The sequence below is a fragment of the Camarhynchus parvulus genome, chromosome 21 (genome assembly GCF_901933205.1).
Source record: "Camarhynchus parvulus chromosome 21, STF_HiC, whole genome shotgun sequence".
NCBI classification, from domain to species: domain Eukaryota; kingdom Metazoa; phylum Chordata; class Aves; order Passeriformes; family Thraupidae; genus Camarhynchus; species Camarhynchus parvulus.
In genome coordinates, this window is record NC_044591.1 from 7,054,890 (window position 1) to 7,070,837 (window position 15,948).

Consider the following 15,948-nt stretch of genomic DNA (forward strand, 5'->3'; position numbering starts at 1 on the left):
TGCTGCACATTGTTGGGCTTGGGCAGGAGCTGCAGCTGATGGCAGGAGTGCCACGGGATGCCACTGCCTCCCAGAGGAGAGGAGGAGCAGGAGAAGATGAACTGCAAGTTTTGTTCTTTCTTTGTCCTTCCCCAGTGCCTCTGGAGGGCTCTGCTGCACCTTTCCCTGTGCAGAGCTCTCCTTTTGCTGCTTTTCTGCACCTTTCCCTGCAGCAGAGCTCTCCTTTTGCTGCTTTTCTGCACCTTTCCCTGTGCAGAGCTGCCCCTGTGCTGCCCTGCCCTTTTTCTCTCCCAAATCCCTTGCATGGAACGCCTGGAGTGGTGCATCATGACCTTTCTCCAGCTTTTGGCTCTCATTCTCAGCTTTTCTGTCTCACCTGTGCTCAAACCACACCTGCGGGCAGCCAGGTGTGCCAACGGGGGGTTGGATTGGCACTAAAAGCTACACCCCGAAATTCCTAACATTTGGCCTATTTTCTAGCTACTGAATAGAAGAGGTGCAGTCCATACCTTGGCTGTTATAGATAATGAGAATATTAGAGAAATATCAGTGAAAATGGCACAAAGATCAGTGCAGGGGCAGCCTCTTTGCATTCTGTGTGAATGCCCTTTGCAGTGCCCCCTCCCAAAGTGCCACCCCTCCCTCCATGCTGGAGGGTCTCATGGTCAGGTCCTAAATGTCACTTTTGATGTTTGTTGGTGGCATGCTCAGTTTCATTATGGAATGCACAATATTAATATCTTCATTTTTCTCCACACAGCCGCGGCGTGAAGGAATATCCCATATTAATCCCCCTAATTTAAATTTGAAATTAGTAACTATCACAACACTTGGAGCATCCTTTAATCCATTGATTGCTGCTGGCTGGGTTCCAGCAGTGTCACTAATTACATTCTGCCTGCAAAAAAAATTAAAAAAAATCTCATTGCTGGTGGATTTTCTTCTGAGGGCCGCTGGCTGCAATTCTTGTGCCACCTCTGCAGCCTGAGACACTTTGTGATGCTCGTGGAATTGTTTGGGATGACTGAGCATCTCTGCTTGCTGGAAGGGAAGGCCCTGGGCTTGCTGGGGGAGTGCTTTGGGGGGGGGCTGTGTGTGGGGTACAAACTCTCTGGTTTGGGGTCTCTCTGGGGATGGGAATGACTCAGTCCTGACCCAGCAGCTTTTTCCAGGGTCGTGTTTGCTCCTCCATCCCCACCCTGAGCCTGCCAGCAGCTCAAGGTTTGTGACTCCAGGAGCTGCCTCTTGTGTTCCAGGCCTGGTTAAAGGGCATTTCCAGAGGACTGGGAATGCATTAAAGTAGCTTTAATTCATTTTTTTTTTCAATTAGTGTATCCAGAGGACGTGGAATAAACTAAAACGAGCTTTAGTTCCCTCATTTTCAGTTACTGTGATGGCATGAGGGTGCCCTGGGTGGCACTGCCCCCAGGTTTTGGTGTGTGACTCTCCTGGAGGAGAGTGGGAGCTGCTGGAATTCAGGGTGGATGGGATGTCTGCTCCCCTTTGACTGCCTGCCTGCCTTGCTGCTCCTTTTTCTAAGGACACACACAGGGAATGTGTTTCCTTGGGGTTTTTTTACTTCAGTCTTCTGAATCTCCTTGGAGAAAGGCGTCTGGAGACGGTCCTGAGGGTTCTGAGTGATCATTCTGGAATTTCTGAGCAGCCCTGGGTGTCTCTCAGCTGTGCTGTATCCAAACCTGTCAGAATTAGTGTCTATCCAAAATGGAAGAGAAGGGGTTAATCGAGTCAAGGATTAGGTCCTTAATCTGTGCCAGGAGTGCAAGAAATGTAGATTTATTTTTGTCACATGCTGGAAAAAGCCACAAAGGGACAAGCATGAGGGTTTCTCCTGTCTCAGGAGCCTCCTCTGAACACGCTGCCCTGGCTTTCCTTCCAGCCCATGAGTGACCGAGCATCAGCTGCTGACTTAGGAAAATGCTCCCATTCTCCTGCAGATGAAGAGCCCAGGTGCTGGTAAAACTCTTGGCTGTTTTTTTTCCTGAATTGTTCCAATTCCAGGGTCAGGTCTCTGTTTCAGGTTTGTTCCCCCCCAGGCTGGGTCTCACCCAAACCCTGCGTGGGCACAGCCGGGCTGTGCTGAGCGTCAGTGGGAAATGGATTGATGGAATTATAGAAATGGATTGATAGCAAATTCCCTGTGCCAGGGAGGGTTTGCAGGATGCATTTCACTCTGGATTCCTCTGAGAAGGGTGGGACCTGTGTGTCTGAGCTGTTTCCAGGCCGAGCCCTGAGGAGCTGGGCAGTGTGAGAAGGAATTGCTCTGGCTCCCTTGGTTGGGATCAGCTGGGTGGTGTTCGAGAACTCAGGCATGGGAGGGTTCTGGTTGTTGCAGGGCTCAGCTGCTTTTTAACCTTTTTTCCACGGGTTCAATGGAACTGGGCTGGTGATGGGCCAGCAGTGACCTCTGCTGGGGCTGGGCTGCCTGGGGACGCTGGGGATGCTGCCCTGGGAGCAGAGGGTGTTTGTTTGTTCCTCCCTCTGTGCTGAAGGCTCCGGGGAAGCCCAGGCTCTCCTCCCTGGCCAGCCCTGAGCTGGGCTTTGAGCATTTCAGGGCAGTAAAACAGAGCCAGAGCAGAACTTCTGCCCGTGTGCCTCTCCCATGGAGTGTCTCCATCTCTGATAAAAGTGTCTCACTGGTGTGGCACCAGATCCAGGGGAGCAGCAGGCCCTGTGAAGGCTCTGTCTGTGATATGCAGAGGTGCTGTGGGCTCTCAGCTCCTAATTTTCACTTAAAAGCCCCAAGGCATGTGACCAGGTTCCCAGTTAATGGAGAACTCTGCCTCCGCCCAGCTTCCTACCCAGCTGCAAAGGCAAAGTAAAAACTTGTTAAAAAAATAAATTAAAAGGTTATATCAGTACATTCTGCCTCACAGAGGAGGTAAATTTATGTAGTTACAGCTCACCCAGTGCTTTATGAGATGCAGAGTGCAGCCTGTGTGTCAGAAAGCTCTTTTTTTAGTAGTTGGTGGGGTGAATTCCAGTCATTAAAAAAGATTTTCTGTGTCTTTTCACCAAAAACCATGTTGCTTCTTCTCCCTATGCTGTAAAAAGCAAACGAAGGTGAAATTCTGAAAGGAGAATTTTCATTGTGTGCATTGCTGTGTGACAAACCACTTCCCTAGACTTTTGTTCCTGAGCTGTAGACAATGCTGCCTTTGAACTGAGATGTGGCTTTGGGCACTTCCCAGATATTCCTGTTCCCTGGGCAGCTGCAGTTTCTCGGGGCTGGAGGAGGAATTAACAGGAGGATCTGCTCAGGCAGAGGCAGCTGCTCGCCTGCCCTGCAGAGAGGAAGGAGGGGACAGCATCAGGTGCCAGGAGTGCCACAGAGATGCTGAATGTGGAGGTGCTGAGGAAATGGGAGGTGATGGGGACCTTTAGTAAGAATTCTTTGTCTTTTCTCGTCAGTTTTGAAGCACAAACTCTGAGTATGGCCTGCTGCTGAGTGGTGACTTCTGTGTGCAAACTCCCCATACTCCTATTGTAGAGAACAGGGAGAGATCCAGCTGAAAATCCCCTGTCTGTCCTATTTCTGATTGTTAAGGCAAAGATCCATTTCTCTGGGTTTTACTTCAACAGCTTATGATGACCCGACAAGCAATTTTTAAAGAATATTTTAGAATATCTGAATCACAGCCACAAGTCAGTGGAAATGCAAGTTCTGGATTTATCTTCTCTATCTGGCAAGACTTAATTAAGCTGTGTAGTGGAGCCTCATCCATCACCCAAAATAAAAGCAGCACTCACCAGCAGGGTGTTTGCTGATGTGGTTTGTTGGGATGTCTGTGGTAGGTTGGGCTTGTGCTATAAAAGTGGGGAAAAGGGAAACCAGGGAACAAGGAGGAAGCCAAGAATGTGTGAGAGCAACAACTGGGAATGCAGCCCTGACAAGGCTTTGTGGGGTTTTTTTGAGGGGTCAGATGGTAGCCAAAGAAAGCCTGCAATAGTGATGAAGTTAAAAAAGCTGTTGGTGTCAGATTGTGTGCAGGGCAAATGCAGCTTCCTTTTTCTATAAAGAACATGCAGAGGGCATCACGCTCCGAAATAAATTCCTAAAAGAGCAAAGGCTGCTTGACTGAAGTTTAACCGAGTGGTAATTAAGGTACGTTGGAATAAGATCTCGTTTCCAAAGGCAGCAGTTTGTGTATAAATCGGTGAATAAATCCCGGTGGCTCTGGCTCAGCAGGAGGAGAGCTGCGCGCTGTCCTTGGGCAGGAGGTGGCCGTAGCAAAGGACGGGGACAGCAGCAGCCCAAGGCTTTGTTCCTTGCGCTCCCTGCGGCCGCGCTGCTCCGCGCCGGGGCGGGAGTTTTGATTGAAAGAAAAAAAGGAAAAAAAAAAGGATTTTCTGTGCTGCGGGGCCGCGGTGGGTGCGCTCCGTGCGCCCCGGCGGGAGCGGCTCCCGGTCCTTGTCCCGATCCCCGTCTCCGTCGTTGTTCCGGTCCCGGTCCTTGTCCCGATCCATGTCCCCGTCCCGCTGCCGCTCCTTGTGCCGGTCCCGGCGGGGATTCCCTCGGCACCGAGGGGCCGGGCCGGTCTCACATGACGGCGGGGGCGGGCCGGGCCCCGAGGCTCTCCTGCGGCTGCCGCGCTGCCTTCCCGGCCGGTGCCGGCTCCGGTCACCGCGGACACAGCGCTGCGGCCGGCCGGACCGGACCGGACACTCCGGCAGAGCGCGCCCGACCCGCGGGGCTGCATCGCGCTGAGCCCCCGCTGTCCCCTCCCTCCATCCCGCTGTCCCCTCGCTCCCTTCGCGGTGCCCTCGCTCCGTCCCGCTGTCCCCTCGCTTTCGCGTCCTCTCCGCTGTCCCACGCTGTCCCCTCGCTCGTCTCCTCTGTCCCACGCTGTCCCTTCGCTCCATCCCGCTGTCCCCTTGCTCCCTTCGCGGTGCTCTCGCTCCATCCCGCTGTCCGCTCGCTCCTCTCCGCTGTCCCTCCGCTGTCCCCGCTGTGTCCCCGCGCTGTCCCCGCCATGCCGTCCCCGCTGCCGCCCACGCCGGTGCTGTTGGCGGAGCGGGTGCCGGTGCTGCTGTCGTGCGCGCTGTCCTGCGCGGGCTCGGCGCTGCTGCTCTGCTCCCAGGCGCTCTGGCCGGAGCTGCGGACGCGCCCGCGGCAGCTGCTGCTGCACCTGAGCCTGGCCGACCTGCTCTCCGCCCTCTCCTACTTCTACGGCGTGCTAAGGGACTTCCAGGGCACCTCGTGGGACTGCGTCCTGCAGGGAGCCCTGTCCACCTTCGCCAACACCAGCTCCTTCTTCTGGACCATGGCCATCGCCCTCTACCTGTACCTGAGCATCGTCAGGGGCTCCCCCGCGGGCCAGGGCTTGCTCTGGGGCTTCCACGCCGTCAGGTGGGTGTTGTGTGCTGTGCTGGGACCCCCAGGCACCCCCACCCTGCGCTGGGTGTCCCTTGAGTCTCTGCACTTTCCCTCTCCTCCTCTTCCCCTCAGATTCCTTTTGAACAGGGATTTTGGTGCATTTTAACTAACCGACCCTGCTTTCCCTTCCCAAGTGAACAGTTTGAGACGTGGAAAAGCTGGAGTTTTTTTGTTCACGGTCGCTTAGAAAAATCTCTGGCAAGTTCTAATGACTGGAAATCCTGGCTTTGCTTTCCCTGCAGTCTGCTCTGATGTTGTAGAAATCATCTAACAAACCCTGTGTCTGTGATACCTGCCAGCTGCTGCCTAAGCTTCCCTGTTTGGGATCTGTTTCCACAGGTCCCCAGCTTCCCCCTGTCAGCCTGGTGTGTGGATCCTCCCCCTCTGCCCAGGCAGGTTGCTGTAATCCCATACTCACAGGAAAATGTTCCTCACAAGTGATGAAACTGCTAGGGAAGCGCTCTGAAGGTTGTTTTGGCATGTTTGATTGAAAGCAAGACAAACCAGTCCACAGTGTAGCTTTATGTCTCAGTTTCTGCTATTTAGGGCACTGATTTTCCACATCATGTTTAGTAAAAGCTTTCATTATGCAATTGGAGCTTGTGGAATCATGTGCTACGTCCACGCTGAGCAAAACAGTGATCCTTCAGTCCCCCGTGCTGCCAAGCTTCTGCAATAAATTATAAGAGCAGTGATCTGCTTAAAAAGGGGAAAAAAAAGAAAAAAAAAAGCCCTCAGGACAAGTAGAGAATTTTCTTTGGTTTCTTAGTCAAATATTTGACACCTTTTAGTTTCAAACAGCATCGTTTGGCAGATGGTCACAGCAGAGCCGAGTCCAGGTGAGGATGGGCAGAGAGGCTTTGAGGCTGAGTGTGAGCCAGGGAGGAACTTCAGTCCTGGGATTGCTGCTGGGTGAGGGGCTGGGTGAGGGTCTCCACAGGGCCCTGGGCACCCCAGGCTGCTGCTGGCGCTGGGCAAGGCGCACTGCAGGAGGATTTCTGTTATCCCATCTCCAGCAAAGGAGAGTTGCACTCGGAGAGCTGTGGTGAGGACAGGGTGCTGCTGAAGGGCCACGTGTTGCTTAATGGATGTAAAACCCAAGTCTGGCTCCTTCCTGGGCATCCTGGCTCCGTCAGGCACATCAAAGAGCTCAGGCAAATCTGGCCTAGTTGTAATTTTCCTGTCTGCTAATTGCTTGTGTGGCTTTTGTCTGTGCTTCAGTTTCTCCATCTGGTTTAATGCTCCTCAGCCTTGTCAGCTACCAAGTGTGGAGAGGAACAGAGGCACTGGAACAGCGCTGGCTGCAGTCTGTGCACTCCCTGAAAACTGTAAAAATCCTGGCAGGGACATTGCTCTACCCCTGCACAGAGGGAGAGATGCTCTGGGGGGATTTGTTCAGTTTATTTTCAGTTCTTTACAATGAAAATGAAATGCCATCTTCAGTCCTCGCTATTGATCAGCACCATCTGCTCTATTTAAAGGCTGTTGAGCACCTGTGATCAGGTTCTGCTTTGTAAACCCCTCCTGTTCTGTGCAGAGCCAGTGTTTAAAGGTGTTTCTGCTTTATGATGTGTCTGAAAAGCCAGAGAGAACCAGTGAGGACGTGTTCTCTGCCCATCCCCTCGTGACACATCACCCTGCTTTCCTTCCCTGCACTTTTGTAGTCACCCGAGAAATTAAATTCTGGGCACAATGCTTGGTGATGGAGCTGACTAAATGCATGTTGGAAGTCAGAACCTGGAATTTTCCTGAGGGAAATCAGGATGTCACAGTGGCTCAGACCCGTCAGGCAGGTTTGTGCCACAGGGATTCCTGTGGGAGCACATCCACCAATTCCAGGCTGCAGAGCTGCAGCCTCTGCTTTGGTTCTGAACCTGTTGAGCTCAGATGAGCTTTGAAAACGAGCCTGCAGCCAGCTTTGGAAACCCTTAGGTAGCTGCAGAATGTGAGTTCTGGCCGTGCCAATGGCCAGGCTGCCTCACTGCTGCTGAATTTCCCAGGGTCAGGCATCACCTGCTGGAAAACATCACCTTTGTTGTGAGAGAAGGTGATCCAGACTTGGGGTAAGGAATGGACCAGGCAGAGCCCACCCTGGGGTTGTTTCCTGCTTGGCTTTTGCTGCCAATTGCTGACAATATTTTGAAGGGTTTTCATTTAATGATCAGGCTGTGCCAATCATTTTAACCATAAATACACTTACTTTGAAAAAATCTATATAATATGCATAGTTATATATTAAAATATATGCAATACATATATATATACACATTTATAACCATGCATATATATTCATGTTATATATTAAAATATGTTTTTTATATATATACACATTTATAACTATCTATAAATGTATCTATTCTATATATAATGCATATCTATTAATGTTATATATTAAAATATATGTGTTATATATATAAATACATATTTATAACCATGCATATCTATTAATGTTATATATTAAAATATATGTGTTATATATAAATACACATTTATAACCATGCATATCTATTCATCTTATATATTAAAATATATGTGTTATATATATATAAATACACATTTATAACTATGCATATCTACTCATGTTATGTATTAAAATATATGTTATATATATATAATACACATTGATAACCATGCATCTACTCATGTCCATGGGGTGCCTGGGGTCCTGTCATGCCCTACTGCACTGTTCATCTCACTCTTTCCTGGGCTGCCTTCTGCAGGATTGGATTGGGGCAGATTTGGAGTTCTGGTTGCAAAGTGTGCTCAGAGCTCCTTCCCGGACCTGCCTGGGATGCCCAGGATTTTTCTCTCCTTGCAAATTCCTGTGCCCAGAAGGAGCTGCCTGCAGGCAGGATGGCTCCTTGGCTAACCTGTGCAGGCAGGTGACAGCAAATCACCTGCTTGTGAGAGCCCCCAGGGGGGAAAAGCTGTGCAGCATAAATCAAAATGTGCTTATTGGGCAATGTGACCCCAGAAACCCAGGGCAAGTCCAGCTGAACACTGCTGGAGCTGAAGGGTCCTCACCTTGCCTTGCTTTGGTGTGGCTGTGCAAAGATTGCTGGGTTGGAGGATTTTTTTATCCATAGATCACCAGGAGCTGTGCTGGAGGAATAACTACTGCTGTGTCTGCCTTGCAGGTTGGATTTCCAGCCTTTGTACAGGAAGGAGGAGTCACCTTCCCTTCTCTCCCACTCTGCTTGCATCCAGGTGTGCTGTGGAGAAGCCCAGCTACAGAATTGCTCTTTGGGATTTAGGGGGGTATTTCTGCTCTCTGTTATCTGGGATCCCTTTTATTTCAGTGCTCGCACGCACCTTGGGTGATGATTTGTCCTGATTCAGTTCCTCCACTCCTAGTTCAGTGAAAGCTCTGACATTTGGCAGCCCTCCCAAAAATGTCACTTTGGAGCTCCTGAGAACAACTGAATCTCCAGTCTCAGTTCTCCTTTCCAGCTGCTGAAATGGAGCTGAACTTCACAGAAGTGTCTGGTTCCTTCCTAGGTCCTCTCTGATCTCCCTCTGTTGGTAATCCTTTTGCCAGGTGTCAGTGGTAAATGTCCATCTGATCCCAGCGTGCTATTCCAGTGAAGATTAACTCCTGTTAATGCAGCAGTTTTGTTCTTCCTTTCCCCAGTTATCTCCTGAAGGTTTTTAAGTCCCTTTCTCAGTGGTGAGTTGTTTCCTCCTGTGGCCTCTCTGTGTCTGTGCTTACACTGTCCTGCCCTATATCCACACACCATCATTTCACCTGGTTTTATCATCATTCTTTTGCAGTTTCAGCTCACTGTTGAGATCATTGTTTGTAAAATCGTGTAAAATTAGTTTCTCCATTCACTTCCTTTTTCTTGCAGCCTTTGTGCCTTTACATGGTTTCTTTTAGGAAGTGCCATTTCTCTTGAATTCTTTACCTTAGTGCCCAGTCCTTGCAGCAGTGCTGAGAGTGGAATGTCTTCGCATTTGCAGTTGTTTTCTGAGAAATTCCCAGTTTCACCAAAAGGGCTCCTGAGCTGTGTGGAAACTTTCATGGTGGTGGTGGTGACGTTTGGGATGTTTTTAGAAGTCTGCTCTGATAACAGAGTGGGGAGGGCTTCCTGCAGCACCACTGTCCTTAAATAACAGCCCTGGCTTGGAATAGCACTGCCTGTTCTGAGCTGAGCCCTGAGACAAAATGTTCCACACGGGCTGCACAGTTGACTCTGAAGGTTTTTACAGCCTTATATTTATATTTGTTTATTTTGTCAGTAGGTGAATCCAGACATTATTTAAGAGTAGGAAATGGGGTATTTTTGAAATCTAATATCATGGGATTATCTCTGGTGCTACAGTTGGGCTGTGGAGTTTCAGATAATCTGGTCTAGGCAGCTGCTCTTTGCCTACCTGGTCTGGAGTCTGACTTTTGGGGGCAAGATCCTCTCCATGCTCCCTGCAGCTGCTCCAGGCTGTCAGAGGAGGGCTGTACCAGAGGAAGGCAGTCATGGGTCTGTTTTCTGTGCACCTGGGAGAGAGGAGGCAGTGCTGGAAGCACCCTGAGCTGGGGTGGCCCTGGGGCGGCAGGTGACACACTCAGCTGGATGCAGGGCACTCCTGTGGTGGAATTTCTGTTTGGGCTGCTGGGATTCCTCTGTTCTTCCTCATGGTTTCTTGTGGGCAGCCCAAGCTGCTGAGTGACTTCATTCAAGTGTTTCACCTCAGTTATTTTTCTTCTAAATGCTTCCCTGTATTTGCCTCTGCCATCAAGTGAGAAGCCAAAGTCACAGCTCCAAGTTTTGAGGATGTGGCTCCTCTTTGCTTTCTTAGCTTTTTGCTGTTACTCCCAGTACTTTTCCCTGCCTCTTTGTCCTTCAGAAATCATATTTTTGCTCCCAAAATACTGACTACATCTCCACTTAAAAGCAAAGCAAGAAAACACACCACTGACAGAATGAAGCTGTGGATTTCTTTGAGTGCAGAATTTCACTTTGGAATAGGAAGGTGGGACTTGGCTGCTTGTGCTCTGAAAAGCTCGGGATCAGCTGGCTGGGTCCTGCAGGAAAATCACATTTTACAGTGGCCCTGGCCCTGTGCAATCCCCCCAGCTCCCTGTGTCTGGGGGACAGTCCCTGTGTGTTCACAGGGGTCTGAGGATGAGGGAAGAGATGAGGATCTGACTCCATGTTTCAGAAGGCTGAGTTATTATTTTATTGTATATATTATATTAAAACTATACTAAAAGAATAGAAGAAAGGATTTCATCAGAAGGCTGGCTAAGAATAGAAAAAGAAAGAATGATAGCAAAGGTTTGTGGCTTGGACGGAGAGTCCGAGCCAGCTGGGCTGTGATGGGCCATTAGTTAGAAACAACCACATGAGGCCAATCACAGATGCACCTGTTGCATTCCACAGCAGCAGATAATCAATGTTTGCATTTTGTTCCTGAGGCTTCTCAGGTGAAAGAATCCTAAGGAAAGGGTTTTTCATAAAACACGTCTGTGACAGTCCCTGCCTCTGGCGCCCTTTCCTGAGCTGTGGGGGCTCAGCCGGGGATGTCCCTGGCTCAGCCCCCTGCTCTGTGTGCCCCCAGCTGGGGTGTCCCCCTGGCCATCACGGTGGCTGCTGTGGCTCTCAGGAAGATTGGCTACGACGCCTCCAACGTCTCCGTGGGCTGGTGCTGGGTCAACCTGGACGCTGAGGATCGGCTGCTGTGGATGCTGCTGGCAGGAAAGCTCTGGGAGATCCTGGCCTATGTCACCCTGCCAGTGCTCTACCTCCTCATCAGGAAGCACATTAACAGAGCTGTGAGTATCTGCTGGGTGGTTCTGTCCCCCCACAATCTGCATTTCTTGCTCCTTGTCCAGGCAGGAGGGGTTCACAGCACTGAAATGTCCCTGGAGCAGCAGTGCCCTGATCTGGCAGCACCATCACACAGAGACTTAGCACAAGCTAAGAGTGCAAAAGCCCTTTGAAAACGAGCAGGGGGTGTGGGATGCTCATGAGGGAAATGCTACAGTAAGAATTGAAACAGAATGTGAAGGACAAATTCAGCTTTAATCAGTTTTCTGCAGTTCCACTTGTACCAAGATTGGGATTCTCAAGCCTCAGTCCTTTTAGTGTCTCCAGTGACGGTTTGTGTTTGTGAATGTTATTTTGTTCTGCAGCTCAAAGCTGCATTTGGGAGCCCAGGCACTGGATGGCTCTGGGCTCCACACAGGAGACTCCCTGTCCTGGCAGGGCTTGGAATTCAGAGTTCAGTTGTTCTGTTCCTTGAGAACACAGAATCCGGGCATCTAGGGCAGCATTTGCATTACAGACAAATCCAGATGAGAGTGGCAGGAGGAGCTGCACCCAGAGATTCCTGTTCTCTCTGAGCTGGGTTAGGGGGAAAAGCCCCATGTGTGGGTAGATGTGCTTCTGGAAATTCTGCCTCTGCTTGTGGTGCAGCTGTGCTGGTGGTGGGGATGAACCCAGCGCTGGTTAGGGCAGGATCCCGCAGATGATTTGGGAGAACAAGGTGATTTTCAGCAGCTCCGAGTGTGCAGGGAAGGGAAGCAGAGCTGGGGAGGGTTTGCTGGTGCCTGTCAGCATCACCTGGCGTGCAGCAGGCAGGACACGGTGTCCCAGCCTGGGCAGAGACAGCAGCGTGACCTGCTGGAAACCTGAGCGGGCTCCTGCCTCTGCCAGGACTGCTGGGGAGGGCTGGGGACAGTGCTGGGGACAGTGCTGGGGACAGTGCTGGGGAGGGCTGGGGACAGTGCTGGGGACAGTGCTGGGGCAGCTGGCCCCGTTCTCAGCTCGCGATCAGAGCAGCACAGGGAGCTGTCACTGCTTGCCTGCAGCAGCAATGTCACTGTCCCCAAAGGCAGAGAGTGGCTGCTGCTCTTCACTGCAGCCCTGCTCCCCTCCTGAGCGGTTCCTTGGCTCTGGGCAGGGGCCCTGGGGCTGTGCCACGTCTGCAGGCTCCTGCTCAGCCCCTGTCCTGTCCCCTGTCCTGTCGCTATCCCTGCAGCACGCTGCCCTCTCCGAGTACCGCCCCATCCTGCCCGCAGCCCCTGCCCTGCAGCCCCGCGCCAGCGTGGCGGACAAGAAGCTGATCCTCATCCCCCTCATCTTCATCTTCCTCCGCATCTGGAGCACGGTGCGCTTCGTGCTGACCCTGTGTGACTCCCCTGCCGTGCAGAACCCCGTCCTGGTCGTGCTGCACGTGAGTGTTTGCTGGGAACGCGCCCCTGGGCACCCGGCTGGGGCAGGGCAGAGTGGGAGCTCCCGGCGTGGCTTCTCCTGGTGGCACCGAGTGTTGCAGGAGCAGCTGCTGCCCCCAGGTGATGCCCGGGCTGCAGCAGAGGCAGAAATGCAGCAGGAGCTGCTCCAGCAGCATCTAGTGGCTGCAGAGGAAAGCTGCACTGGCAGGGATGGACAGGGGGATGTTGGATGTCTGTCCTCCAGCAGGGCTCAGCCTGCTCCTGCCCTACACCAGTGCCAGCACTCAACAGCCCCTGGTCTGCTCTTGGGTGCTTTTTGGGAAAAAACTCCTCATTTTTCTGAATTGCTTGTCCTCAAAGCCTGCCCTGCACCAGTGCCAGCACACAACAGCCTGTGCTCTGCTTTTGGGTGCTTTTTGGGAAAAACCCTCATTTCTCTGAATTGCTTGTCCTCAGAGGCGGTGGCTGTGGCCCTGCAGCTGCTGTGGCACGGTGTGAGCTGTTCTCTGGGGTGCCCTGGGAGCAGCCCTGGTGATTGCTGTGCTCCTGCCCTGGTGATTGCTGTGCTGCCCTTGCAGGGGATCGGGAACACGTTCCAAGGAGGAGCCAACTGCATCCTGTTCGTGCTGTGCACCCGGGCAGTGCGGGCCCGCCTGCTGGCCCTGCTCTGCTGCAGCCCCTCTGCAGAGCTGCCCTGGCCTGGCCAGGGCCCCCCCGGCTCCTGGCAGCACCCCCAGACCCACAGGGACGGGGACAAGGACAAGGACCTGGATGTGCCCGGGCAGACGAAGCCGCTGCTGCCCAGCACCTGAGCTGGCCCTGGCTGCTGCTGATTCCTCCTCTCATGGTAATTCCAGTGTGAGCCTTTCTTCATCTCATGGCAATTCCAGTGAGCCTTTCCCCCTCCATACGCCTCCTCTCCCAGTTTCTCATCACTTTTCTCTCATCAATCCTTACCCTCAACTCTCTCTCCCCATTCACTCTCTCATCACCAGTGTTTTCTCCATCAATCCAGGTGACCTTTCCTTCTCTCATCAATCAGTGAGCCTTTCCTTCTCTCATGGCAATTCCAGTGAGCCTTTCTTCTCTCATGCAATTCAGTGAGCCTCTCCAGGTAACCAGTGTGAGCCTTCTTCTCCACAATTCCAGTGAGCCTTTCCTTCTCTCATGGCAATTCCAGTGAGCCTTTCCTTCTCTCATGGTAATTCCAGTGTGAGCCTTTCCTTCTCTCATGGCAATTCCAGTGAGCCTTTCCTTCTCTCATGGCAATTCCAGCGAGCCTTTCCTTCTCTCATGGCAATTCCAGTGAGCCTTTCCTTCTCTCATGGTAATTCCAGTGTGAGCCTTTCCTTCTCTCATGGCAATTCCAGTGAGCCTTTCCTTCTCTCATGGCAATTCCAGTGAGCCTTTCCTCCCGCCCTGCCCGTGCTCCATGGGAGGGGTTGGGAGCAGGCACGGGGACAGGGGGCAGTCCCAGGGGGTTCTGCTGCTGCCCTGGGGTTCCCTGTCTGACTCTGCAGCCCCACCACGCTCCCATTTACAGAGCTGCTCTGCTCCCTTCCCGCTGAGCTGCTGCCCGGCTCTGCGGAAGGAGGATGGAAGGAGGAGCTGAGCTGCAGGGCTGTCTGGCCCACAGGAACGGGGCACCAGGCAGAGCTGAGGAGGAGCTGGTGGCTGTTTTTAATGGGAGATGCCACGTGCACACAGATCCCACCAGATCAGGTGTTTGGTGCCCCCAGTTCTCCCCACCAGGGCAGAGGGGACTCCTGCTCTCCCCTGAAGCCTTGGCATTCACTCCATAATTATATCAGTGTATTTAAACCCTGGTGGGCACAGGCTGTGCAAACACCCCTGAGCCTGTTTCTGCTCCTCAGCCCCCCTGGAGCCTCTGAAAGGCAGATGGAAGCATCTCATCTGTGCCATAGATGACTCCAAGAGTTGTTTTTTTCCTCCTTTCAAAAGGCTTTTAAAAACTTCTGAAGGCTAAATCGCAACCTTGATAGCTCAGCCTCTTGTGAGTCCCACAAGGCTTGCAAAGAGGAGATGTGTTAAACTTCTTGCAGAAAGGTAGGATAGAAATGTTTAAATTTTATGAGACTTAGTATCGTGCTGTGTTCCATTTTTTTGGAGCCAACCCTGAAAAGAGAAAGAATTGTCACCAGCTTGGCTTAGGGGAAAACAAAACAGCAGGAAAAACCAACACCAAAAAGAATCAAAACAGATTCCATGTCCTCAGTTTGCCTTTTCCCATTGCAGAGCTCTGAGAAATGCTTTGGGAGGAATGGGCCAGGGTCACATTTCCAGCTCAGGGGTGTGACTGTCACTGTTCTGTGCAGGTTTGGGGTGGTGGCACCGCCCTGCAGTGACTGTCACTGCTCTGTCATTGTTCTGTGCAGGTGCAGGGAGGTGGCAGTGACTGTCACTGTTTTGTCACTGTCCCTGCAGGTTTGGGGTGCTGGCACAGCCCTGCAGTGACTGTCCCTGCTCTGTCCCTGTCCCTGTCCCTGCAGTGACTGTCCCTGCTCTGTCCCTGTCCCTGCAGTGACTGTCCCTGCAGGGCGCTGTGACAGCCCCACAGAGGGAGCTGCAGCCCGGGGAAAGCGGCGCTGGAGAGGCTGAGCCCTGGACAGGTCCCGGAGCTGCTCGGCTGTGTCAGGATCCTCTGGAGCACGCTGCACTCCCGTTTGTCTCCCCTCCTTCCCACTGGGAAGCTGAACCCTCGCTTGGGGTCTGTTGTTTTCTGCCTGCCCAGGCCGATGTGGTGAGTTCTGAGGTGAACAGAGCCCGGGCCAGGAGGCTGCAGGAGCTGCTGCAGGACTGTGCTGGGCACGGCTCTCAGTGGTGGTGGGAGCCCCCAGCCTGGCTCTGCTCTTCTCTTGGACTGGGACAGGACAATGATTATTTCGTGGTGCTGCTGCATGCTGATCCCTCCTCCCTGGTGTTTGGGGCTGTCACCATTGGGGTTTGTGGGATGCTGATCCCTCCTCCCTGGTTCAGGGGCTGTCACCATTGGGGTTTGTGGGATGCTGATCCCTCCTCCCTGGTTTAGGGGCTGTCACCATTGGGGTTTCTGGGGCTCTCCTGAGGGAATCAGAGCCCTGCAGCTCCCCCAGGGATTGGGGATGTGCCCCAGGCCCCAGCAGGGACAGCCCCTGCCCGCAGCAGGGCAATGCCTGGCTCAGAGCTCACAGCTCCTGGGCTTTGTCTGTGCCTTGGGACTGCTGGATCACACTGGGCAGGGGCTGGGGCTCTGTGTGCCATTTGGAGATAATGTTTTACCTCATTCGCAGCTCTTTGCTTGTGTTTTTTAAGTATTTTCTCCGAGTTTTGCAAAATAAAGGTCAGTTTCTTTACCAGGACACTGCCCAGCGTTGCATTTGTG

The 15,948-nt window shown here is 52.4% G+C and overlaps 1 protein-coding gene across 1 annotated transcript; it reads left to right on the top strand.

The window, feature by feature from the left end:
- Nucleotides 1–4,826: 4,826 nt before the first annotated feature.
- Nucleotides 4,827–15,383, top strand: GPR157 (G protein-coupled receptor 157). Its single transcript, XM_030963879.1, has 5 exons — nt 4,827–5,368; nt 10,952–11,165; nt 12,374–12,568; nt 13,145–13,413; nt 15,124–15,383. The coding sequence occupies exons 1-4, from the start codon at nt 4,992–4,994 to the stop codon at nt 13,376–13,378; spliced, it is 1,020 nt and encodes a 339-aa protein (XP_030819739.1). The 5' UTR covers nt 4,827–4,991; the 3' UTR covers nt 13,379–13,413; nt 15,124–15,383.
- The last annotated feature ends 565 nt before the right edge of the window (nt 15,384–15,948 follow it).